The sequence below is a fragment of the Musa acuminata genome, chromosome BXJ1-1 (assembly GCF_036884655.1).
Source record: "Musa acuminata AAA Group cultivar baxijiao chromosome BXJ1-1, Cavendish_Baxijiao_AAA, whole genome shotgun sequence".
Classification (NCBI taxonomy): domain Eukaryota; kingdom Viridiplantae; phylum Streptophyta; class Magnoliopsida; order Zingiberales; family Musaceae; genus Musa; species Musa acuminata.
In genome coordinates this window covers 28,735,556-28,761,788 of record NC_088327.1, presented here as the reverse complement: position 1 = coordinate 28,761,788, position 26,233 = coordinate 28,735,556, and the positions used below count along the sequence as shown (strand labels likewise).

The 26,233-nt window shown below is 41.9% G+C and overlaps 2 protein-coding genes across 2 annotated transcripts; both read right to left on the bottom strand.

The window, feature by feature from the left end:
* Window positions 1–489: 489 nt before the first annotated feature.
* On the bottom strand, window positions 490–5,417 carry LOC103973922 (chloroplast envelope quinone oxidoreductase homolog). The gene is made up of 4 exons (XM_009388595.3): window positions 5,256–5,417; window positions 3,462–3,603; window positions 1,735–1,826; window positions 490–1,322 (listed from the first exon to the last, which is right to left on the bottom strand). The coding sequence occupies exons 1-4, from the start codon at window positions 5,319–5,321 to the stop codon at window positions 633–635; spliced, it is 990 nt and encodes a 329-aa protein (XP_009386870.2). The 5' UTR covers window positions 5,322–5,417; the 3' UTR covers window positions 490–632.
* A 474-nt stretch (window positions 5,418–5,891) lies between these two features.
* Window positions 5,892–26,045, bottom strand: LOC103974951 (protein TIC 22-like, chloroplastic). The gene is made up of 7 exons (XM_065189942.1): window positions 25,409–26,045; window positions 24,346–24,420; window positions 16,902–16,958; window positions 6,747–6,806; window positions 6,593–6,673; window positions 6,442–6,477; window positions 5,892–6,358 (listed from the first exon to the last, which is right to left on the bottom strand). The coding sequence occupies exons 1-7, from the start codon at window positions 25,919–25,921 to the stop codon at window positions 6,266–6,268; spliced, it is 915 nt and encodes a 304-aa protein (XP_065046014.1). The 5' UTR covers window positions 25,922–26,045; the 3' UTR covers window positions 5,892–6,265.
* Between the last annotated feature and the right edge of the window lie 188 nt (window positions 26,046–26,233).

Below are 26,233 nucleotides of genomic sequence, written 5' to 3'. Positions count from 1 at the left end.
TACAGATAGCCTATGACTGAAGTGCTGAAAGAGAAACTCCCCGATTTTGATGTTGCTCAACCTTAAGGGCAAGGTTGATTTGAAGAGGGACGAATTATTAGAACCATTTTTCTGAGCTTTTGAATAATATTTATTGAGTCAGTTTAGTTCAGTTGTTTATTGAGTCTGTTTAGTTCAGCTAGAATTGGATAGAAGTATTTTTAATATTTAATTATTATTAAGAGTGATGTAACCGTTTCTTTAAATCAATCAATCAATAAAATATTATTCTAGTTTATTATGACAAACCTTAGGAGGCCGATCCACTCGAAACAATCAAGGAGGTCGATCCCCTTGAAGTGATCATCCTTTTTTTTTTTTTTTCTTCCATTTAATTTACGATAAAACCTTGAAGTCTTATCACATTCGCCCCTCCCATCTACACTGTTTCTGGCCATGTTAGCATTGACCCGACCAGAGGTTTGAGAGTGGACTATCTTGACCGAGACATTTACCAGAAAAGGTCATACTTCATAACCTAATTTATTTGCTTAAGGAGCAGCGGTGAATACATGTCGAGATGACACAGCACGAGAGAAACAACCAACAGAGCTTACAGGGTCTCAAACGCAGGACGCACAACACCTGCCGCATCACATTTCGACGATGATCTTCCCCGTGGCATGCCCGGAGATGCTTTTAGCCCAAGCCGCCTCGGCCGTGCTCAACCCATGTATCGAATCCACGCATGTCCTCAGCCTCCCTTCCTTGGCCAATTCCACCACAAACCTCATGTCCTCCACTTTGGGCGCCAGAACCAACGTCACCAGCTTCTTCTTCGACAAGGTCACCTTCTTGTACAAAGCAGCAACCATCGATTTGAAGGAGGGAGAGATGTCGATGACCGTGCCGTAAGCGCTCAAATTGGGCTCAAAGGTCGACCAGGGAATACCAGACGCGCAGTGGATCACTGCGTCGTACTTTTTGCCCGAGGGGCTCGTGAGACTGGCGCCCTGGGGGGTCTTATAGTCCAAAACCTCGTCGGCGCCAAGTTGCTTCACGAACTCCACGTTCCGGTCGCCGCAGGTGGCCGTCACATGCAGGCCTGCAAGCTTGGCGAGCTGGACGGCGTAGTGTCCGACGCCGCCGGAGGCAGCGGTAATAAGAATGTTGGAAGATTTACCTGTGCCGTCAAACTTGGTCGTCCCGGCTGTCTTCAGCGCCTGGAGGGCGATGAGGGCAGCGGTCGGCAGGCCTGCACCTTCAGCCGGAGAGAGTTCGGCGGGTCTGGAGACTGTCATGTTCGTCGGCGCCACAGCGAACTCAGCAAGTCCACCACTGTTCTGCCATTTCATGAGAACTCGAGATCAGCACAAACGTGAAGCTTGCATGATAGATAGACTGTGAAACAAGCATGCAGTTGGTCTTCCTTTGTCTTCTCGGATCCCCGTCATATGCAGAGGGGCTACATGGGTTGCAATAGTTAAAGAGATTAGTGTCCGCAAGTGATGTATACAACGTAGATCATCAAATGGAATTAATCCCAAAGAACATATAAGATTTCAACAGATGATGAAATGATCATGATCTCTCAGCAACAACAGTACGGGATTCCTCTTTGTGGAGTTATTATAGTAATTGATCTTCACAGGGATGTGAGAATTGGCACTGTACTTAAATATCTATCTCTGCTTTTAGACCCCTCCAGTGAATGTGCATAAAACGGAGTAGAAATTTGTTGCATGGAATACTTACTGGAAGACTAAGCATTGCAATGACTTTGTCACCTCTCTTAAAGTCGGCAACCTCTGGACCTGCCTCAGAGACTTCTCCCGTTACATCAACACCTGTTTCACAAAACCGAAGTAAAATACTACATGACACGAGTCTCCAGCAATACAACAAATCCTGTAGAAATTCCTGTCAAGTTCAGAAAGCTTTTTTATGTCTCCATATGGGCCAATGTCAGCCTGATTTTGCAGTCAAAGCTTAAATATCAACCGTCCACATCATTTATGGTCCTTATAAACTTCCCAGTAATGTTAAAAGATAGTATACTATGATGCATTGTGAACTGTGCTTGGTGTTTGTATAATACTGATACAATCAAGTATAAGCTAGATTTAGATGAACTTGTGTAACCATAACATGTGAAATGAACAATAGGCATTGGACCAGTAGCTCATTAAGACATACATAGCTGATATAATAAATACAAGCATCATTTTAGCTTGCTTTTGGGTTTCTGATTGCAGATAGTTTTGATACATTTTAATTTTTCGATGTCAAATCAGAATTGTTTCATTCTCTCTTTGTACGTTAACTAATGAAACACCAGACTATAACCTTAAAAACCAACACCGAATCATATTTGATGTGTTAAGAATGCTCAAAAGGTTAACTCCGGATGTCTATGCTTCCTATGAGTCAATTCCATGATTAACTTCAAAGAAAGGATGGCGATTATGCTCCAAACTGTCAATCTCAAACAGTTTTAAATCAACCAAAAAGTTTATATGCATTTGAATATTAATTAATTATATAAACACGAAGAAAAGTCTGTATATTATGAACTAGAAAACTGGTCAGAGTGTAAATCACATAAAAATATGTTAGAAAATGAAAACAAAATTGACATTGATGAAACTTTAGCAGAACATTTGACACACTTACGAATTGGCGTTTCTCGACTCTCTTTACAATTTATAATTTTTATCATTGATTGAATTTCTTAATCGTAACTCAGTTTATTCTTTGTTGAACGGAAAAGGAAAAGCTTACCGCTTATCATAGATTTATCGCCTTCATGCTTCGATTATATCGATAACCTTCCTATATTTAACTATATGGTTATTGAGGTCAAATGCTACTTACCCTCACTTCATCCTACTTCACTTCAGGCACTAATTTGGGGGTTGAAAGGACCATGCGTTGGGAATCCCATCTGACCTTGGTCTTCTTATAAATAGATATCATTAAGGCTCGGATTTGAAATCGAATTGATTCAATTATCACCGTCAGCCATCCTAACATTGATCCATCTCCAAACCCATGTTAATGGAAAGAGCTTGATGAAAAATGATGAAGGAAGAACCCAAACTGCATGTGTTCACTACCTCCGGAGAAACATGAAAGATTTAGTATATTTTTTTCTGCTGAAACAAAGAGTAGATGTTTTTTATACTTTCCACAGACAAATTTCAAATTCAATTGGACAAAAAGACAAAAAAAAAAAAAAACTAACCCCAAAATGAGATAAAAACCCTGAACTAAATCTAGAAGTAAATTCATGAAAATTTTCTTCCTCTTAATCATTTCAACATAATGGAGGATGTAACAAGTTTGTGAAATACTGGACATATGCTTATTGATAATTTCTTTTTTTGACAATAAAATATGCACAATTTGCAGTGACTAATTTGACTGTAGCCATTAGGATTATGAATGGATCAACTTGTAATACAAATGCATCAAGATTTTACCTGGTACAAATGGAAATCTGGGGGGCAGAAATGGACGCAGCATGCCTTTCTGAACTTTCCAATCAATTGGGTTTACGCTTGTGGCTTCGAGCTTCAACAAAACCTCATCCTTCTTGGGAGAAGGAATTGGGATTTCAGTATACTGCAGTGAACACAATCCCGAGTTGACAAAGGCTAAATTAATTACAGTGAAGAAAGTAAAGCAATGCCAATTGCACGAATGCACATAAGAGATCCCTTTGAACAGCACCAGGCTACCAATATACATTCTAAAAACTACTTGTGTTCAACAATTTGAAGAATATTCCAACTCATGATCTACTCTGATACTGATTTTGATTGGGTAACTAAAAATCCCATGAACTTGGATTGTTAGGAAAGAGACCAATAAATTTATAAGCCTTGACCACATTGTTGTGTGTATCTTAGAGTGCAAAATGACTTCATTCATTGGAGAGTCCCTCGAATGAACTGAACGCCAACATATTGCTATGTTCCTTCACCAAACTCCTCATAATCACTTTCTCTCTTACTTTTCAGGTCTATCATCTGATACCTTTCATTTGAAAGTGCCTACCTCTAGTATGTTTTAACTATATATATATATGTATATATTTTTGTAAAAGATAAGTGACGAATATGAGATATGATATCACGACCTTATCACTAACAATCCAAGTCCTCTACCTGAGAAGTTAATTGATATTTTCTAAATTTGTAAGATGAGATTTTTGTATATCGTAAGTGACTCAAGTATATCATCATGAAACTAATGTTTTAGGCATATTATGACATAATTCATCTTCAATTGAATCAAAGTGTAACTCGACCTTGGTTACTAGGATCTACTTAACTTTTAATATCATATTATAAATAAATAAATATATATATATATATTTGAATTTGAGTCAGGTATGTATATGGTTGACGAAATACTAATACAACTAAAAAGTTTAAATAATGAAGTCAGAAACCTTATATATCATATAAAATGTTAAACTATTGGTAACATGAGATTAATCCCAAACTCATCTGTTTTACCTTCTCATTTTAAATCTTTTCATACACTATACCTAAAACATTACATAAAGTGTCCATGCAACAGATGATATGTAGATTGGATGATTTACTTTTGTGATAACATCGACGAGACTTCTCAGTATAACAAGTCATGTATATATATATATACATGACTTCTATATATATATATATATATATATATATATATATATATATATATATATATATATTATAAGAACAAAGCGTCCCTTCTCTCGTCCTGACTTCAATTATCACGAGTCACGTGGCTCCTACCATCATATTTGCCTTCATTACACCATATCCCACACTTTTTTGCCCCTCTTTTGTCCTCTACTTTACCATCATTTTTCTTCCCTCCTCTCTTGAAATCATTTCCCCTCTTAATCACCCATTATTTCATTTTCCATGGCGACTTTTTATAGCTTGGGTAATTCCCAATCTTTTATACAAAACACGAAATGTGGAGCGTATAAATTCCGCAGAATAATTATAAAACAAAATGCAGTAACAAATTCAGCATGCTCAAGAAGGTAGAGAGCAGGAGCCAAGTTGAAGAAACGAGGATGAAGAAGAGAAACACACGTATACCTAATCCAACTCTCTTCTTTCGGTGACACTCCTCTCTTACTAGGTTCCACACAACACGCCTGAACCCTCGACCAAGCAAACAAGTAACCCTAAGTTTCTTCGTCTAAAAGGCCGATAAGCAACAAACAGAATCAAAGACCGGGAAGAAATGACATGGACTTTTACCTTGAGACCGGCAGCCCCGCCGCCGTAACCTTCGTACTGGACTGCCTTCATAATCTTCGTGGCCATGCGAGAGAGAGAGAGAAAGAGAGATGGTTGGAAAAGGAACAGCGTGAGGCACTGCCTAGAAACACTTCGGATGAAAGCCGAGGGAGGGAATATTTGTAGCAGTAGTAGTGGTGGTGCGGTGGCCAACTACCACTCGTCGTGCCTTACGCCACCGGTGCGTCCGATCGGACACATTATTGACTTAGTAGGTGGAATAGTGCTAAAAGTATGCTCCGTGAACATATGGAAAGAACGTACATGAAACACGGAGAGGAGTCAACTTTCGCCTTGGTTAAAAGGAATTTTTAGATTCTGATCATTTTGGCTGTATCTACACGGGAAAGTTGCAAGCCACCCAATCGTTCGTCTGATTTGAATAAAAGATTAATATAATGAATTTGATTTGATAAAACCTGCTGGACAGCTGAGACGGTAAAATGAAGACCTTCTATAATATTTCATGCAGCGTACCCTACGTTGATACTTGCCCACCTCTCGTACATGACAAAGCATCCCTAACAATTTTACACAAATAATTTTTCCTCTTAGTATAATAAAGTATTATGTTTTTTTCACATTGGGGCGATCCAAGAAGATGAACATTCGACATAAGTAACATACTTTTCTAAGGTGGGTTCAATTTCAAGAGCAACGGGCAGGAAAAATCCTGCACCACCAAACTGTCAACGAACATATCATGCAAGATTCGAGTATCCTAAACATGTTTTCAACCAACATTCACAACAATGACAAAGATGCCACTGCTCAACATAATCTCACCAAGCAGCATGGAGAAAGAAAGGTGTCTATATCAGAAAACAGATCAGACTTCGATGGTATTGGAGGCCTTTCCATTTTCCACCCTCCCATCAACAATTCCTTGTTGCAGTGGACATTTCAGACGTCCTCTTTGCTCCGGTGATGCATTCTTCGGCAAAACTACGGAATCAGAAACTCAATCGTTTCTATCCCTGCGCACTTTCAGTCAGATCTGTCGAGACATTAAAGCCTGGAGGAATGAACACAATGTCATCCCACTTCGATGCAGCAGAGCTTTCCTGCATGTGGCGGGTAAGTGGTGTTGACAGCCAATCCAAGGGCAACAAATGTATGTCGAATGTGCTGCTACCTAAGTACGTACCTTCATAGCTTTGATGATATCCTCCAATACACAAACCTACAACAAGAACCACAGGGCATATCTTAACCATGAAAAAGAAAATAGAAATAAGGGGGAAAAAATGGCGAGGCAGCTTTTGCTTCCAAACTACTTGCAGGACTGTGAGATGTACCTGAATGTCACCCTTCCTTAAGGCAGGGTTTAATTGCCTCTGCTGGCGAGAAGCTCTAGACAGTGAGTCTTCCAGGTCCTCCTTAACGGCAGTACATGAAATAGTTTCAGATTCCATACTAAAGCTGTAAGAACTATCACATGCCAACACTAACCTTTCTGAAGAAAGCTGGACGATATCTCTTATTTTGACTCCTCAAGACTAAGCTCCTTGACTAAAACATCAAAACCATGGATCACTATCCAAAAAATCTCAGAGCAAAATGCAATTAATGTAAACAATCAGTTTAACATGGTAGGCTTCATCCAATCAGAAACAGAGACTCTGGAAGCAGAAACCAACTAAATGAATCTCAAGTTGCAGTTCAAAGACCTATAGAAACATAAGGGTTTTTTGAATTTGTCTCGACTTCTACCCCTCTTGGCAAGAGAAGAATTCATGTTTTAGTGGACCATCGGAAAGGAAGGACACGAGAAAGGGATGAAACAAACACTAAAGCCCTACTGCGCAACCATTGGGATGCACCTGAAGTCTAAAAATGACATCAAATAAGCCTATCCAACAACATCACCAAGAACTTGGGCAAGATAGAGAGCAATACGAGTTTCTTCTGCTTCCCAGTTCTCCGGCAATTCCTCGAGGAGCCCGACGTCACTCCACCCTCCTCCCATTGATCCTACCCTTCCTTCCCCTCCTAGAAAGCCCCTAGACTCCACAGAACACTCATCCTCTTTGCCTACAGCACTGTGAGTCTCCTCCCACATGCCTCCATCCTCTTCTTCCTTTGGCAAGGATTGTCCTCTTGATAGTGCTCCTCCGTCCAAGACGCCTTCTTCCTCTTGGCGTCTTCCGAGGTGCTCAAGGTGCAAGGATGTGGAAGTCGGATGTTGCTCTTGAAGCCAAATTGTTAAAGATCCAAAGCCAAACTTCCCTCTGCTTGCAATTGGATCCGTCAAAGGTCAGTTCAGCACGTGATGATTGAAAGACTATCCTCTATAGTAAATTTCTTGGCAAAACTCCACCACTAGATTTCCTCTGCATTGCTCTTCCTAAAATCTAGGGTCTTCCTTACGATTCATATTATTGATTTTGCAACCAGATTTTTCTACTTTCAATTCTCCTCAGAGACTGAAATGATGCATGTATTCCCGAGTAGTTGGTTTGTTAGGGTCAGGCCTTAATCCTAATTCCTTGGAAACGCAGTTTCCAACCAATTTTAGAACAAGTGGACAAAGCTCCCACTTGGATTCAATTCACTGGCCTCCCTCTTGAACTTTGAAATCCCCATCTTCTTTGCCAAATTGCCTATTGCATTGATCAATTTTTAAAGATTCGATGAGGTCACATTAACTAGGTTTAGGGGTAAATTCGCTAGTGTGTCCTCGACCTTGGAAAAACCCTTGCTTTAGGGACTATGGATTAATGATGATTTCATCCAATTCTTCCACACAGTTCCATTTGAGAACTTTCGATGTGGTAAAATCAGTCACCATAGTGCCCACCCTGAAGTTCCACAAAACACTATAAGGGGGATGAGGCCACCGTGGAGGAGACTTAGGTTTCCAAGGTGGTTCTAGAGGTTGAAGATGACCTGGATTATGGGCCTTGGATTCAGGTCTAAAAGAGGACCACGGGTCGTAGGGCCAACCAATGCCAACCCCAATCATGCTTCCCCATCTTCCACTTTACATCAGGGTCTGACCCAACCTGTCCATAATTTTATAATGGAGGTCTTGCTTAAGACAATGGATCTCATGAATCACCCTAGGGAGGTGAGAAAGCATGTGTGTGGGACAATCTCCTTAAATGGGCAAAATGATCATCCTTTTTCTCTCAGTTCCGAGGCACCTCTTTCTGCTGCCATTGTCAGAGGGCACGATTATCATTCTGATCCTTCAGGTCCCAAGATGCCCCTCTCTACTGTTAGTGCCAGGGGGCAAACAACGGGGCCAGATCTAGCAAACAATAGTGTGCCACCATCTGTCCCGGTCTTCTATGCTTCCCTAAGCATTGACGGTAAAACATTTCCCACTACCTCAGTGATAGTAGACACAGGTAAGTCTCCAACTACTCAGGTTCCTAGTCCATTCTCCTCTAACCCTTTTGCTATTTTACCAATGAACAGTTTAGAGACTAACGAGGGGCTGCCAATCCAACATTTGATATCTTCCCCTTTATTGCCAAAGCCAATGACTCTCATTCGTATTGTCACGAAAGGTCATCGTGCACCCGCAACATCTTCGCTCAATGAACCGTTCGTCGCTTTTGCATGCTTGTACAGATGCTTGGCAATATGTTTTGCCTTGGTTTTGTGTGTTTTTGCTTGAAAAATGTAAGCAAAAACAGTTTGCAGCACTACAATGCGGCCGCTCACCACGCCGAGCAAAACTACCCCAAAATGACTTCATTTTCGCGTGCTATGGCTTGTTTTCTACAGACCGCAACCGCACGCGAAACGTCAGCTATCTCAAGCCCCTAGAACCCCCCAGGTGGCATAGGGGTGGATGGGGCTTTGGGATAGTGTCGGGCGTTGATCGGTTTACACAAATTCGCACGTTAAAGTTGACGGGAACTTGTCATCGCGCCTGACACCCGGTGAGCAGTCGTTTATGAACTTACGACCGTTCGCTTTGCCTTCTAAAATCCTTCATTTCTCCGTTATCTCTTTTCTCTCTTGCACTCAAAGTGTTCATTGAATTGCTTATAAAGCTACCTTCTTTGCAAGACATCGGGACTTGTCCGCCACTCGCTTTCGAACTAATCAACTTGCTCTTTTATAATCCTATGAGACCTGAGCAAGGTTGCAACTTGGCTGACACTATGCGGGCGAATAATGCAAGGGTGTTTCTTGACTTAGGCAATCCCAGCTAAGTCCGAGAAGTTGGTATAATGGTGCTTCACGACTTAGGCAACTCTAGTTAAGTCCATGACTTTGCCGCAAGGGTGCCGCACGACTAAGGCAATTCCAGCTAAGTCCGTGACAGCATGACCAATCCTCTTCAACCCCCTCCTAGCCACCCTCATTTGACTTCCTTACTGACAACATGGCCATTGCCTTCAAGAGGGCGACGGACGATGGCTTGCTCGATGAGGAAGGTACTAAGATTAACAACTTGGTCCATGACTCCTAGCTGATCTCGATCCAAAAGAAGGAACCATGGGTAATGGTATGCCTCCTCTTTCAGTAAAACATAAAAGCAAGAAGAAAAAGATCTTTGGGCTGTTAAAGGAAGAATGTCTCATCATTTTCAGAGTCCATTTTTGCCTCCCTTTCAGACCCACCTATAGAGAATGCACTTTTGGAGGAAAATATTTCTTGCCAATCCCCTTTCCCTTCATCTTAAGTTTTATGACCTTTAGCAATATTTTCATGAAACTACGAAGGAACTTCTAAACGGTAGTGTCACCATGCTCTCTCACTATATTAGAACATTTAAACTCGATATTGTCATCTTGCTTGAGACCCATCTTCAAGAACAAGAGTCCCTTCGAGCGAAAGTTAAGGAAATGTTGGACGGGTGCTTTCTCTACTGCAAAAGGGAGGTCTAGGGAATTTTGGTGGCCTAAAAGCCTCATTCCTTCAAACACTATGGCTTTCCTCAGTAGGTAAGCAATTAACCTTATCACTAAAGCATCGGGTAAGCCCCCTTACCTTCTTTCTATGGTTTATGCTAGTGTAATTTCTCATCTTCGTAAATCCCTTTGGACTTTGTTTTTTCAAATTGATACCTCCTATTTTCCGTGGATTATCTACGGTAACATAAATTCCATTTCATGTCCTATAGATAAACTAGGGGGTGCCCCTTCGCTTTAACTCCGTCCATTTTGGATTTCAATGATTTCATTTTTTAAAATTGTCTTATCGATATTGGATTTATTGGAAATCATTCTACGTGGTGTAATAATCATTTTGGAAGAAATCGAGTTTTTGCTCGTGCAGATAGAGTTTTCTATAATTTGTGGTATTTGGTTTTTAACAACACTATTGTTTCTCATTCTCCTTGTATCGCTTTCAATCACTCTCGTCTAGTCATCAAGATTGGTCACCTTCCCAGAAGAAACAATATTCACCTTAATATTAAAATTGAGTTGGACTTCTTTAAAATGGAGGGACTTATTAATCTTGGCAAAAACTTCTAGCCTAGAGACTCCCACTAGAGGGGGGCAAACCCATGACTTGCACCCCCTTGGTTGACAAACTCAATCACACCATCGCTAATTGGGATAAATCCAATAAACACAATACCTTGGACCCAATGTAGTCGAAGGCACTAAAAGGCACAAAGGTGACAAAATGTGTAAGGCGCTAGCCCAAGCGAAATGACGTGCTCGCAAATATTAAAATTTTAAAACATATATAATTAAGGAAAAATTGAATAATTAAGCAAATATATAATCAAGCAAAGATTAACATTAAAAATCGAATAATTTCCCTAAAAAGTCAATGATCATCAAATTTGTAGATTCTAGACCATTATTAACAATGATTAACATGATTACAAAAGAAAGAGAGAAGCAAAGAGAAGGAGATGAGGAAGAAGCAGAGAGATGTAGGGGAAGATGCAAAAAGATGGCGAAGAGGGGTGTAGCTATCGGGGAGGAAGAAAGAGTGGGGGCTATTGGGATTAGAGAGTGGAGGACAGAGAGGGGGGTTGTCGAGGTTGAACGTGTCGAAGGATGGTGAGGGTGGCTGTTGGGATCGATGGGGGGTGATACAGGAGAACAATGCAAGGATAGTGACAGATGACACAAGGTGAGGAGGGAGAGGGGAGCTATTAAGGAAAAGGCATGGGGCAATAAAGGAGAAGGTAAGGCCAATAAGGAGGGAGAGGGGTGCTGTTAGGAGGGGAAAGAGAGATAGAGTTATCGTAAAAAGAAGAAACCATAGAGGTTTGCCTTGCGCACAAAAGAAGCTCACTTAAGGCTACCTTTGCACGTGCCACACCATCATTTGATTAGATTTTTTTTAAGGGAAGATCTTGTGAAATCACGAGAGACGTGGGGTGGTCCAAGGAGGGGTGACAATGAACGATGAAGAGGAGATAGATAGAGAGAGGGGAAGAGCCCGTCGAAGAAAGACGACGATGTCATTGCTCACTAGAGAGGGAGATGTCACCGTCATCGTTGTTCATTGGAGAGAAAAACACCAACACCGCCACGATTAGGTTTCTGAAGGGGGTAGGGGCTCATGCATGTAGGGTTGTGTGGGGGTTAAGAGATGTTGACTCTGATACAATCAAACCAGAATCATGGAACCTCATACATTTAGGCTCGATGAATGCATCAATTGAACTATGCGGGCTAGGTGGTTTGATTAAACCAGAATCAAGGAACCTAATAGACCCACACATCAATCGAATCAGGAGGGTGCTTGGGCTCAAGCACGTGCCTTGGCCGCACCCACTTAAAGGCCCCTGCCTAGATCACTTCCCAAGCACTTGGGCCTCGCGTCGCTCGCTTGGGCGCTTAGGCGAGCACCCAATTGAACCTCAACATTAAAACAATCATTGCTTATCTAGAAAAAGGAGATGCAGTTGGGTTACTCATCGACTCTAAAATGATCTCCCTCCATTGCAACTACAATAAAGTTGTTGCCTTGCATAAATAACTTTACACTAAATGGTGGGTTAGAGTCCAAACCTAATGGTCCCTTACCAATGACATAAGTACCAAAATTTCCACCAAGTCGCAAATACTGTAAGAGGAACTGGGTCCATCTTATCCAAACTGATAATCATCTTGACTTTCCTAACACCCCTAATATCCTTACTCAAATTGCTTATTGGTATAACAACCTATGGTATAATTTGCTCATTGGACCAACTATCCCACTCTTCCCAAACTCAATCCCCTCGAGTGGAATGATCTCTGCCTTCCCTTCTCTTCTTCTGAAATACAAAATACTATCAATAAATGGGCCAAGGCAAAAACCTAGAGCCTAATAGCTTCATCGTTGAAGTCTACTCTAATTTCTAGGTGAACATAAAACCAAAACTCATGCTGAATTTGTAAATTTCAAAGCTGTTGCTACTATTCCTCCTAGCTAGGGCAAGACCTGGCTTGTTTTCATCCCAAAAAAATCAATGCCACCCCTATTAAAGATTTTCATCCAATAACCTTATATGATGTTTTCTACAAGAATTTTGCCAAGGTCCTTACCAACTGGCTGAAAACCAAAATGAATGCTTTGGTTAGTCATGAACAATTTGCCTTATTAAAGGGAAGATCGTCCATGATAGTTTTTTTTTTGTTTTTTGCTAATAAACTAGTCCACGCTATGAACTACTCCAAAGCAAGATATCCACTTCTCCTCAAACTAGATATTGGAAAAGTCTTTCTATCTCCTAGTCTACTATCAAAAACACCTTAAGGGACACAAATTTCGTCCCATAATTTATTGATTGGATCACGACCAATATCACCTCATCCACCTTCTCATGCCTCATAAATAACGAACAATTGGCTTGGTTCAAGATGCATCCGATGAGGGGTTCCTTTCTCTTCTTACTTATTCATCCTTGTTCAACAAATCATTTCGTCACCTATCTCCTCTCTCCTCTGTCGTTCATATGAGTAAAATCACTCTAGTTGGTACCAAATCTCCCATTTGTTTTTTCTTGATAACCTCTTCTTCTAGCCTTTAGAGCTAACCCAAAATCATGCTCCTAAGTCCTCAAAATCCTCATAATCTTCAACAATCTCACTCATCTTAAAGTCAATCTCGAAAGTATGATATTTACTTCCCCAAACATTGTCCCCCTTCCACTAAGAACAACATCTGCTCTTTCTTTGGCATTTGTGAAGGAAGCTGGCCTTTTAAATATCTTGGTACCTACCTTTCCCTAGAAAGATTAGGTGGATAACACCAACATATCCTTGTGGAGAAAACCATGGACAAAATTCAACATTGGTACAAAGGCCTTCTACCCCAAGAAGGCAAAATTATCTTAATTAAGTCTATAACCAACTCTGTACCTATGCATAAACTGCTTAACTCATGGGTTTTCGACAAAATTTTAAACAAAATCTTATTAGCATCACAATTTGCATCTTATTAGCTAGGAAACCCTTACTAAACCCAAGGATTGTGAGGGTCTTGGTAAAAAAGATCTCACTATAGCCAAAAAAGCAATGTGCCAAAAAAAAATCCCTATTCCCAACAATGAGGATAGACTCTAGGTCAAGGTCTTCTCCTCTAAATATGATCCCTTCAACCCTTAGGGAAACACCCCCTCTAGCATAATCTCCAAAGCCTCCTGTGCCATTTTCAATAGACCCATTTCACAAAAGGAGGTTTTAGAAAGTTTATCAGATCTGGGAATTATTCCCAATCTCCTGTTGGGAGGACCCATGGGTGAAAAATTTCTGCAAATGGCCCTCCTACATCAATGTTTCATATTTCATGTGTTGATCGTATACAAGAAGGTACCTAGTCCATCTCTTCTCTATTCACCTTGTTTCATCCAGTGATTTAAAAAGGCGCTCAGGCGAGGCGAGGCAAGGCCCAAGCGCCTCGCTTCATTTCCAGGCGGCGCGCTTCAAAGAGGCGCCGCTTAGGCGCTCGCCCGAGCCCAGGCGCCGAGCGCTTCAGGCGAGCGCCTGAGTTAAACCAGGCGACCGAACCAGCGGTTTAGGTCTGGTTCGGTCTCCGGTGTTTTAGTTGGTCCGCTGGTTGAGTCTCCGGTGCTTTAGTTGGTTCAATCGCTTTAGTTGGTCCGCTGGTTCAGTCTCTAGTGCTTTAGTTGGTTCGATTGAACCAACTAAAGCACCTTTTAGATATCGGCACGACTTCCCCAACCCTAACCCCGCTCACCGTTCACGCTGCTCGCTATTGCCGCTACCGATGCCACTGTTGCCGCTCGTCACTCTCGCTGCCGCTACTCACTTTTACCGTTGCCACTGCCACTATCGTCGCTCCCGCTCCTGCAACCGCTGCTGCTGTCGTCGCTCGCCGCTCCCGCTCCCGTTGCTCGCTGCTACCACTGCCGCTGTCGTCGCTCGCTGTTGCCGCTACCGCTGCAGCTCCCGCTTTTCTCAGCACCCTCGATCTTCCCTTACACTCTTCTCTTCTCTTTTGCTTCTCCTCTTTTGAAATCGAAAGTATACTGTTAACTGTATACAATATAACACCATTATTTTGATTTTAATACTATTAATTTTAATATTATTAATTTTTAGCGCCTCACTTCGCTCGAGCGAGCGCCTAGCGCCTCGGGCATATTTTGACCGTGGCGCCTTTTAGCGCCTAGCGCTTTTTAAATCACTGGTTTCATCACTCTCTTGTCGACAATATATGCACTATACATCTCTCAACAACATAGTGACATGGGACTGGACCCTCAACCCTTGTGGAAGCTTTTGGTAAGTAGTCCCTATAATTGCTTAAGCAGGGGAATGATCTCCCAAGAGGAGATTTGGTCAAAGTGGAAGATGGCTTCGCATCTAAAAGTGGCCCCTAAAGTTCAAATTTTCATTTGGAAATTCCTTTGGCATCGTATTCCTACTTTCTCATGCAAGTTACATTCTGATTCTCTCACACCTTTGGCGTCATCTAATGGTGTAACACATCAGCTTGCCAATTTTGGGATAACTGTAATTACTCCATCTTTTTGGTCTTCTGACCACCCCTGAACTACTCAGTTCGTAATCCTTGAGTAATTCATCAATATATTCTTATTTCAAAGAAAAGATAGAGAGCAATCTAGAGTATTTCCAAAATTATTTCTCTGATGTGTAAAACAAATTGTATTGTTTCTATCAGAAGCATAATTTCTGAGCTTCCCAAAGTCTCTCCAATTTATTCATCAAGAAACAAGCTGTCAAGATTGGCATTTTGTGAACGATTGACAAGAATAACAATCGTGACCAATGCCAAAATAGAAAAAACATCAGTCACAAGGTAAGGCGTCAAAGTTTTGGTCGTATAATTCAGTATTTCAAATTCTTTAACTGCAAAACATTTCCATCAGAAATGAAAGGGTCAGATCATGATGCTACTCATATTTGTATACAAAATTTTAATGAGAGATATCCTTTATTTTGAAGTCTAAGATTAATTTTGAGAATTCATTAGATCTCACAAGCATAATCAAGTGGCTAATACAAGCACAAATTTTATTTGAGTTTAAGATTAACATTCAACATATAATCCTAAAAAAACATCATGAATATTCTGTGATTAAGTCCTCCACATTCACAAATGTTCCAGACAAAATCTATATGTGATCCATCCTAAAAAAATGAATGGCTCACGGCAACAAGGCTTTCATTAGTGTTCCAGGAGGATTAACAAATGCAGTTTAACTTAACAAGCAAAAAGACACTTTTAGCCACTCGAACCCTGGTCAAAAAGGTCGAAAAGCCCTCATTGTGAATCCCTTAAAATTAATTTAAAGGTTAAGTTTAGAACTACTCAACTAGAAATATATGACTAGAAATTAATTTAAACTTGTCAATACAAACTTATTTTCACACCGAGAGTCCTTCAATAAATATCATTCTAGTAAACACCATGCTTGCTGATTCACAACATTTCTCAAAGCAATTATGCAAGCTTGTTAATCCACAAAATCATCTTAAGAAGGCTTTATGAAGATCCAAAATTGATACAAAAAAATATACAACTCAATAAAATTTATGAAGCGATTTTGAATATACATAAAATTAATGAATATGCAACTTCATAGGTCTTTATGAAGTGAAATGCAAGAATATATAACTCAAAAATGAAAAGATGCAAAAGATCTATTTAGGACATAACCGATCAATAATATCTCTAGATCAAGATGTTACGAGAGATCCAAAATTTTCACTAAAGGTTCTTAGATGTCTTAAAATATTAGTTTAAAATGTACTTGAGCAAAATGAAGTAAGAAATATTATGCACTCAAAATTTTTTATGGTTCAGAGAAGAATAAATAAAATATGATTCTGTTAATTCACTGTTAAGTTGAAGGTGCACAACGTTGATTGAGAAACTTATGCCATATACATTCTGGATAAAATTATGCATCTAACTGATGAAATTAAATTATGAAAAATGGTGACCACCTTTGTGAGGTTGACTATTTGAAAGCACAAACAAGGAAATAGAGTTTGATAATGAGCTGGAAAATTGCAAAGTCTATGAAACTGAATAGAAACTTTCTACGATGTCCTCTACCATATATTAGATCAAGAGAAACACATAGTTAGATACCATCAAGAAAACCAGAAAACCACTCATGCCAATACACAAAAAGACATCAGCTGAAGAATATGCTGCATGTCAACGACATTAACAAGACATTAACGGCATAAACATTAGAACCTGAAAAACTGGAACTCCAGGAAAATCATCTACAGGATCCCCTTCATTCTCCTTCACCTACAAAACAGATTCAAGCAAACATGATTATTAACTGTCCATCACAAATATGAATCATACATCTTCCAACTAATATATCAGGGTCCAACTTGTATTAACTTGTAGTAATGTTGAAGCTCTTAAATCATCATTTGTTTACGCAGGAAAAAAGAAGCCAGAAATAAACTATAACATCTTAAGCCACAGGGGTAACTTCACTTTGGTCCTTAAATTTGTTGCAGTCAAGTATACCAATTATTTGCTTGTTGCAAGCACATTGTACCCATCAAATTTCATCAAGAAGAGCTGACAATCATTTAGGTCCATCCTGTAGGGTGTGGACCAGACCAATTAAAAAGTGTCACATTAAGATTCTCTTGATATATCTAGCCAAAACTTTTATCATTCCGACGCATCTATTTCTTCTCCAAACATGGGCTAAACTAAGAGGAGAAAGAGTGGAGAGTGAGAAGGAAAAGACAAAAAAACCTAGAGAAAGGAAGAAAGAAGAGAGGAAATGGAATATTGATAGAACAAAATATGACATAATGAAGTATGAGGGGAGAAGCTGAAAAAATCTTACAAGGAGAAGAGGATGAACATGACCATCAAACCAAATAAAAACCCACAACTTCATTAATGAAATATCATGAATCAATACATCACTAAAGAATCCTAAAGGTACTCGTACTCATATTAGCAAAATGATTCAAAGAAAAGATTATAATTTGCTGAACATGTTTGCTTTTTTTCCTTCTTTTCCAGACTATAATCTTTATTATTCTATCACAAAGGATTGACTTGATGGAATGTTGTCATACTTGTCCCATTCCAATCTGATTCTTGTTTTAGGGATGACAATTAGCTAATAACATATTGAATTTTGATCCCAACATCTTACCAGAAAATTAAGATAAGATGAGAATCCTAGCCTAAGATATATGTATTTGTACTTAGCTATTTATTCTTCCCAAAAAACTTCAAAAAATTAGAGAAAAATCTAGAAATCTAGGAAAAGAACTCATGGCTCTTAACCCATGGCTATAATATTGATTTGATTGGGACACAACCTGACCAATAGACTTGAACTGGAACTTGCAGCCAAATGTCATTATTGTCACTGCTATGTGAATCTCATCCCAAGATAGAATCATTGTTGCAAGGTCTTCAGTTCTCAGTGTCCACTCCCTAAGTTGATGATAGATTCAAGTAGCTCACCAATCCAACCCATGATAACATTGCAACAAAAAAAAGCTATAATGAGATTTCATATCAAATGAAAGATCTAAATTATGGCTGTAAGCTGCAAGTTAATAGTGCTGGACTGGCCATCACAAAAAAAAGTTATGGCAGTCTGCTTTCATATCCAGAAATGACAATCTAACCCAATTTAAGAATCCTACTTATAGAGATCAAACATTAACACATGAAGAAATATTCTAGAGAATACAAAATCATAATAATCATCTTTCCTGTATATCTGATTGTTTAATACAGCAGATCATTTCAATCCCCATCAGATCGAGGCTGATAAGAAATCTGCAATTCATTTCTGTCCAGCTCGGAGTCAACAGAAATCTTATGATATATGGGCTTTGGAATGACTTGTTCTGCAAGTCGGAAGTTTGCCTTTTCAGACTGCAGGTGACCAGCCACAGTTGAACCCTTATTAGACTATTGACATGAGAATTTGACAACTTTTAACAGCCGAACAATATGAAATCATAAAGAACGGAACAGCTGCTTTTCCTTACAGATTCTAGACTCCAGGACAGCGATAAAATAGGAAACTTTTGCTCAACTTCAATCCCATTTGTTCCTATATTACCAATTATCATTTGTAGCAAGATATGCAATTTCGTACCATACCGGAGTTTCGACGTTCGCTCGGTACGGTACGAAACTGTATACCGCTCTGACACGGACTTAGCTGGTTTTGCCTAAGTCGTGCGGCACCCTTGCGTGTCCGTCCGCAAAGGTCAGCCTCCCCGAAGACTCTCATTGTCCCTTAGGACCAACAAAAGAGAGAACGGGCTAGAGAGAACGCCTCAATCGGGATCCACAAGCAAACATATCCGAAAAACACTTTATAGACAATGCAAATTACAAACAGACTTTACAAGCTCTGAACAGTTACACAACAAAGGGTAAAATGGTCCATTACAGACCGAAAAGCTCTCGCGCGTGTCCACATGACACAACCTTTATTTACAAGCCTAAAGAGGCCACCAACCCAACTAAAATGGGACTATTAAGCCTTCGGCCGCCCCTCTACATGTTGTACAAGGCATGAACATGCCAAAAGACACGGACACACATAAGCATTACATCCAACATCTTGTCTATAAGTTTGTCCGTGACATTCTCCCCCACTTATCCCTTCGACGTCCTCGTCGAAGCCTTTGTGAACACTGTAACTCTTCGCCTTTGTTGAGTCTTCAATCTTCTGCTCCAGCTGCAATGCGCCTCTTGGCTCCCAACTGCTCTCCGCTGCTGTTTTTGAGTAGTCGAACCTTTGATCCGCCATGCTGCTTCAACTCGCCAATGACTCTGACTCTGGTGTGGGGTTGGCTGAGTTGTGTTGATCCTCGTTGATTCCTGCGGATCCACCAAAATGAAGGAAAAGACCATCCTTACTGCGCCAGTCTCTCAAAAATTCCACATGCTGCTTGAACTGGGTGGATGCTTGTTGGAGCTTTAACGAGCATCGCCTCGGAAACTTCTGAAGTTTTGGGTCCTTCCTCCACAACATCTGCTCATTGACTCTTCTTTCAGTTAGTTGTCACATCCAAGTAGGTTCGCATCACTTCCGCTTTCGATTGGCATTTCGTTGGGAAATGAAGCGGACAATCTACTCTCAGTAGCACTGATCACCATTGGTGAGGATTTGACAACTGTTGTCTTCCATTCTCTTCGAAGGGTCTTTAAACTTGTGCAGAGCTCCTCTGCTGGATAGATAAGAGAATTGGGGTACTCGGTTTCGCCCATTCTCTTAAGAGTTGAGAAGGCAAAGGTTACTTGACTTCGCCCGCCTCCTCGAGGTTGTACTTCATGCATCGAGCTGGTTACTGGCCTTCGCCTGCTCTTTGCTCACACTTCTGAAGCACTTGAAGTGTTTGCACTCCTTGCATTGAGTTAGTTACTGTGATTCACCTTCTCAATGCCATCGAACTTCTGGAATGCAGGAAGTTTTCACCCCAACTTGGAGTAGTTCTCTCATAGGTTTAGTCGCCTCTGGGATTGTACCGTCTTCTCCATCAACCCTGCCGCCTACTCCTCTGAGTAGCAAAGGTAAAGCACCGCGTACTGCCTGCTTCGTTCCTTGGTTATGCACTCTTGCATGACCCGAAGTCCTTCACTTTCGGCTATCTTGATGAGAAGCACATTGACACCGGTCTTACGAAGTTCTTCGGCCTCTGCCCTTCAGCCTTGTCTCGGTACTTGAAGATTGCCTCTGCATTCTCCACCTCGTCGGCCCCTTTCACGACCAAGCGCTCTCCCTCCATGAGAGCAAGGGATCAATGACTTTCACGGAAGTCCCGCCTCTGCGGTACCATGGCGCTGCCATGCCCATGGCCCTACTATCCGTCGCCTCGCATCTGCATCGCTTTTCTTCACGATCAGTAGATATGTCTCCGTGGCACTCCTCTGAGTCCACCTCCATTCTAACTAATCCTTGATTTTAGGCAGCTAAGTCCCTCTGGACTCGTCGTCGCTTCCTCGCCCCTTTCGACCCCCTGCTTCAACACCTCTGTGTTCTCCAAGCAGTCCGTTTGGTCGATGGAAAGACAGACTGCAACTCCCATGCATGGCCTCTGCCATCACGTTGTAGGGTTTGCACCGATTCTGTTCTCCTTAGCTTCCTTGGTAGCAACGTTCGCTTAATCGGCCTTGTCCTCTGACTTGCCGGGCTCCCTTAAGCGAATATGAGCTCTGGAGCAGTCCAACTCTCCAACTGCTTCGATCATACCTCTGCATGATCAAGTCCCTCCCATGGAACTCACTAGTACTTGCATTCGAACTTTTCCCTTAGTGGAACACAGCCCCCATATGCTGATGACCAAGGTTTTCATCCGATGCAAAATTCGATGCACGCCCGGAAGACCCGCCTCTGCGGTACCATGGCCTTCACTCCTTGAATCCATAGCCCTTCTTGCCGTCGTGTTGTTCACCGAAGTGGAGCTCCCAGTAGCTCCCGATCATACCTCCATATGATCTAGTCCCTCCCGGGACTATGTCGTGTGTATCGCGTTGCCACGAACTGTTCCACCACGATCCGCTGCACCATGTCGCCTCCTGGTGACATCTCTGTTGCATTCTGATCCTTGTGGGATGAACTCGAATTGTGAACCCTCCATGTGTGGCCTCTGCCAATACATCGCAGGGTCCCTTCCACCTTCGATTTTGTTCGCTCTTTTGGCAATCGACCTTTATCCACCCACTCTCGGGTCACACCTAAATGAAGCACCGCTCTAGGACAGTCCGTCGCCTAGTAGCTCCCGAAGTCCACCGACTTCACTGTAATTTGTGCACCATTGTATGGATCCTGGACCTCTGCCCCTACCAGCACAATCTCCGCTGCGCACCGCTTCCTTCATGGCAACTTGAATGACAACACTGTGGCATATTCTTCAAGAGTACCCGCCTCTGCGTCCTCTTGCCCCGTGCTAAGGCCTTCTGAACTCAACTTCGCCTCCGCAAATTGAGTCGCCTTAGTTCCTCCATCAAATGCTCCTCCGAGATAAGGTGCATCTGCCCCGAAGCTCCCTTCGTCTTTGGCACCATGCAAGATGAGTCCGCTCCGTCAGAATGAAGGACCCATGGAACAACATGATCTTACTTTTGCCTCTGCAAGAGTTCATGTCCTTGACCTCTGTCTAAGGAAAGCACTGTGCCTCTGCTCCATGTTCCAACTTCTATGCTGGCTCCCTTCAAGCGGCTTGAGTACTTCGCCGAGTTACCCCCAAGTTGCTCCGCTCCTCGTTTTTGCATTGAGTCGATGGTGGCCCTCGCGCCCACCATTCCACGGGTCAGCCCTCCCTTGAGTCCGATCTCCACATCGACTCCAAGTGTGCCTTCATTTTAAGTTGCTTTGGGTCGCTCCCCCACTTGATCTCGCAATGCATCCACCAATGCATTCTCTCAAGCGAGATCATGCGACGACTCCTCGCCGCTTGCTCAGTCCATCGAGCTTCGTGGAGTTGTCGTTTGTTGAGGTACTCCTCCTCAACATGTGAGGTCCATCCCACATGATTCTCCCTCTGGAGAGCTGGGACTTATCCCTCCTGGATAACTATCCCGTTGGAGCGACATCTCTCTTCGTTTCGGAGACCACCATCCCCTTGGACTACTCCGGTCTACTGAACAAACTGTGCATTGTTCTGCCTCCTGCAAACGCACTTGCTAGATTGCGACTCCCCGTCAATACAAACCCCGCTGCACCCCTCAAGGCCTAGCAACATGCTGAACTCGTTGCACACTTCAGCCTCCTACAGACGTATCCTTCACATGCCGAAGAGAAAGTTCCAATGCTCCATGGCACCGAATTTCGGTCGCCTTGGGATGGCCACGAACATTCCATCGTCCGCATACAAGCCCATGCATGAGTACCAAATTCTTCGAGTTAGCAATTCCCCTCACCTCTGTGAGCTTTGCATAACTCTTTTGGTCGTTGAGCAACTCATTCCACCTTGCATGGTCTCATCCTTTACCAAGCGCCTCGCTTGGCTTGAGCACCATCAAGTATAGTTGTCAACGTTGAGCCGTAGCTCAAACTCAGTCATCCCAATCTTTGTGCGCTCCAAATTCTTCCAAGCTTGTCTGTTCTCGTGGTGCCTCTTGCGCGAAGGGTTGGCCATTCCTCTGAATGCCAATGTCAGATGCCCGCTCCTCCGAGCGACTCCTTTTCCCTACATCTCCATGCCCGTTTTCCCTCAAACGGTCGCGCGTGTGCTGACTGCCCTCAACGCAGCCCCGCTAGGTCCCCCACGTTTGCATGCTAAGTGTTTCTATGAGTGCTTGTCCCGCTCTGATACCATATGACACGAACTTAGCTGGTTTTGCCTAAGTCGTGCGGCACCCTTGCGTGTCCGTCCGCAAAGGTCAACCTCCCCGAAGACTCCCATTGTCCCTTAGGACCAACAAAAGAGAGAACGGGCTAGAGAGAACGCCTGAATCGGGATCCACAAGCAAACATATCCGAAAAAACTTCATAGACAATGCAAATTACAAACAGACTTTACAAGCTCTGAACAGTTGCACAACAAAGGGTAAAATGGTCCATTACAGACCGAAAAGCTCTCGCGCGTGTCCACATGACACAACCTTTATTTACAAGCCTAAAGAGGCCACCAACCCAACTAAAATGGGACTATTAAGCCTTCGGCCGCCCCTCTATATGTTGTACAAGGCATGAACATGCCAAAAGACACGGACACACATAAGCATTACATCCAACATCTTGTCTATAAGTTTGTCCGTGACAGCTCGGTATATATATATATATATATATATATATATATATATATATATATATATATATATATATATATATATATATATATCTCGTTCCGTCCGGTAACGAGCGGTCCATGTACCGGTAAGCTGACGGACCGGTACATACCACCCGTACCGGACATTATTATTCGAAATTACATACCTTGATTTGTAGCATTAATTTGTTGCACAAAATCATATATTTCAAATTCCAGACCTATTTATTTGTGCTAATATTTGATATCAACTTTAGTCCGAGTTCAAATAGTTTATTAGGAATTGGTCAACTCAAAAAACTGGTTGGTTTAAACACACAAGGATGAAACAATTTAAACGAGTGTAACACCAAAAACATAGACTTCTAACTGTAGATGAGATGACAATGAAGGCAAACAAGATGACAATGAAAGTGAAGAATATTATAGAAGCAAGGATGAGGTCCTTGTGACACCTTAATTCCAATTAAAGATAAGACCAGTATATGTATAACCCAACTGACATTGCAAAACAAACCTAAACTATTTTGGACTAATCAGCAAAGGTCAGCTCCACACAAGTTATTTGACCAAAAAAGATATCAATTGACCTCTATGAGCCCTCATTGAGGCTAACAGGTGACAGAAATGATATCAAGCAACCTCTATAAGCACTCATTGAAGGCTAGCATGTATTAGGATTTTCATCACCTTGTGTGCATCAGGATGGATATCTCCTCAGGTTAGATGACATTGTCATCAAGCATTCATGCATAAAAGATTACAACATTCCAAACACTTGGAGATATTGAAAGATTGGTTGGCCTACTGTTAATGTGTAATACCTTGGCCTTGAGCATTTGGATCACGTTAGCTAAGGTTCACAACACTGAATTTATTAAATCTAGTATCACTTTCAAGATTTAGCGAGCTCTTACCTTTATCGCATTTGCAACTTGTGATGAATCTGGCACAAATCTGAAGGCAACTCCATCAACCTTAAGCTGAAAAACCTGCAAGCTTGTTACATAAGACAAAACAATCACTTTTTTTATTAATAGCACATAATAGAATAAAAAACATAATGAAACACAAGAAAAGATCCACTGTAATGTGACTAAAAGAGTTGAAATCCAGTCAATTTTAGGCTAGGTCGCATCTTCATTTGAAAGTGGTCTTCTTGATTTTCTTAACTAAGATATTTTGGCATATACTTTTTCTAGATAGAAATTTTGGATGATCTGATGTTGTGTCTAAGTTAGAGAAGTGGTCAGTCATTCTCTGTCTAGTTAGGTCTAGAGTTTGAGCAATCAAAGATTATTTGGGTTTTGATTAATACAAATAAGATAGAGATGAATAAAACTGTGACACAAGAAGAGTTCAAAATATTTATCATAGCCATACTGAAATTGTGTTCAGTGCTAGTACTGCCTAGATGGTTCTTTAATGTATTAAAGCTCATATATACTATCACTACCAGTAGGTAATTCCTGAAAATTAAGGTTTTATTAAATGCTCATTATCTCATCTTTATTTTTCTCATTACAAGTCCTTGTTACTTCTCCATATTTGCTACAAATATGAATTCTGACCTTCTAAAAAAATGTCAATTTTTTTTCAGAACATTCATATCTTCAAAAATCCTGCATGAAGCACGGGTACTTTTCGAAATTTGGCATATCATTACAAATACAACTTGTCACATCGCTACACGGTGTATGCATCCATGCTCTGTAGGAGAGACATAAAGAGAGAGGTGTAAATCACCTGAAAATTTTTATTTGACACATGTTATGCAGGTGTACTTTAAAGGCAAACAGACATCGATCGATGTTAATGATGTAAAAGAAACATTTATGCTGAAGAAGAGATGGCAACATGTCCAGCATTTACAAAAATGACCAAGAAATTTTTTTCCATCGAAATGAAAAACATGGAGATCCCATCAACTACATACGAACATCCACAAGGCCGAACATGCAGAGTCGAGAATCTTCTGACCTTATTGAGGGCAACGGCGACCACCTTCGACCCTTCCCGCATGTCCCGATTCATGGACCTCATCTGCTCCAGCAGAGCCTCGGCGTCCTCCTTCTTGAAGCAGAAAAGTCCCAGGCTCTTCCCAGTGCGAACACCGGAAACGAGCACGAACTCCTCCGCGGCGTTGCTGAGGGCGTAAACGGGCACCCCGGCGAGCCGCTCCTCCATGACCTCCGTCGACATGGCGAGGTCGAACCGCCGGACGCCGCTGCATCCGGCTGGGGAGATACGGGCCCAGGGAAGGGGGGGCGGTCCGGGTGGCGGCGAGGGCAAGTGGGGATGGCCAGATAGGACGGCCCGTCGCGCACGGTTTCGAAGGGTTTCGACAGCGGAATCGAGGTGGGCTTTGAGGGAAGAAGAGGCATCCGAGAAGGCGTTGAGGTGAGATTGCATTGTGAAGAGGAAGGGGTTCGGTTTGGCGGGGATTGATGGCGGAGGGTTTTGGTTTCGGGGTTTAAGCCAAGGGAAGGCCATTTCTTGCGATAGTGGGAGCGAGGGCCGCGACGCAGTTTTGGTGCTACGGAGAGGCAAGTGACTGGTGATTAATAGGTCAGATCGGTGGCGCGTCTTGTAGGCAGAGGGGGGTTTATTTACGGGAGCCCATTGTTTAGAATCCTTTTTATTCTCGTGCTCTCTATTGCCCTGTATTTCGATATCCCCAACGATCGCTGGCCCACACTTGGTCCGCGTTTCGTTGACGTTCCTTTCTATGGTGCCATTCACTCTACTGATCACAGATGTCGTAGTACTGATCTGTTAGGGATTTAATTGATTTAATTTCAAATC

Coding starts and splice junctions, on each gene's coding strand:
- LOC103973922 (XM_009388595.3), bottom strand. CDS start 5,321: ATGGCCACGAAGATTATGAAGGCAGTCCAGTACGAAGGTTACGGCGGC. Junction 1,827..3,461: donor CAGATTTCCATTTGTACCAG/GTAAAATCTTGA, acceptor TTTGTGAAACAG/GTGTTGATGTAACGGGAGAA. Junction 1,323..1,734: donor TTGCAATGCTTAGTCTTCCA/GTAAGTATTCCA, acceptor ATGAAATGGCAG/AACAGTGGTGGACTTGCTGA.
- LOC103974951 (XM_065189942.1), bottom strand. CDS start 25,921: ATGGCCTTCCCTTGGCTTAAACCCCGAAACCAAAACCCTCCGCCATCA. Junction 16,959..24,345: donor AAGTTGCAAATGCGATAAAG/GTAAGAGCTCGC, acceptor TCTGTTTTGTAG/GTGAAGGAGAATGAAGGGGA. Junction 6,807..16,901: donor CTGGAGTTCCAGTTTTTCAG/GTTCTAATGTTT, acceptor TTGATGTTTTAG/TCAAGGAGCTTAGTCTTGAG.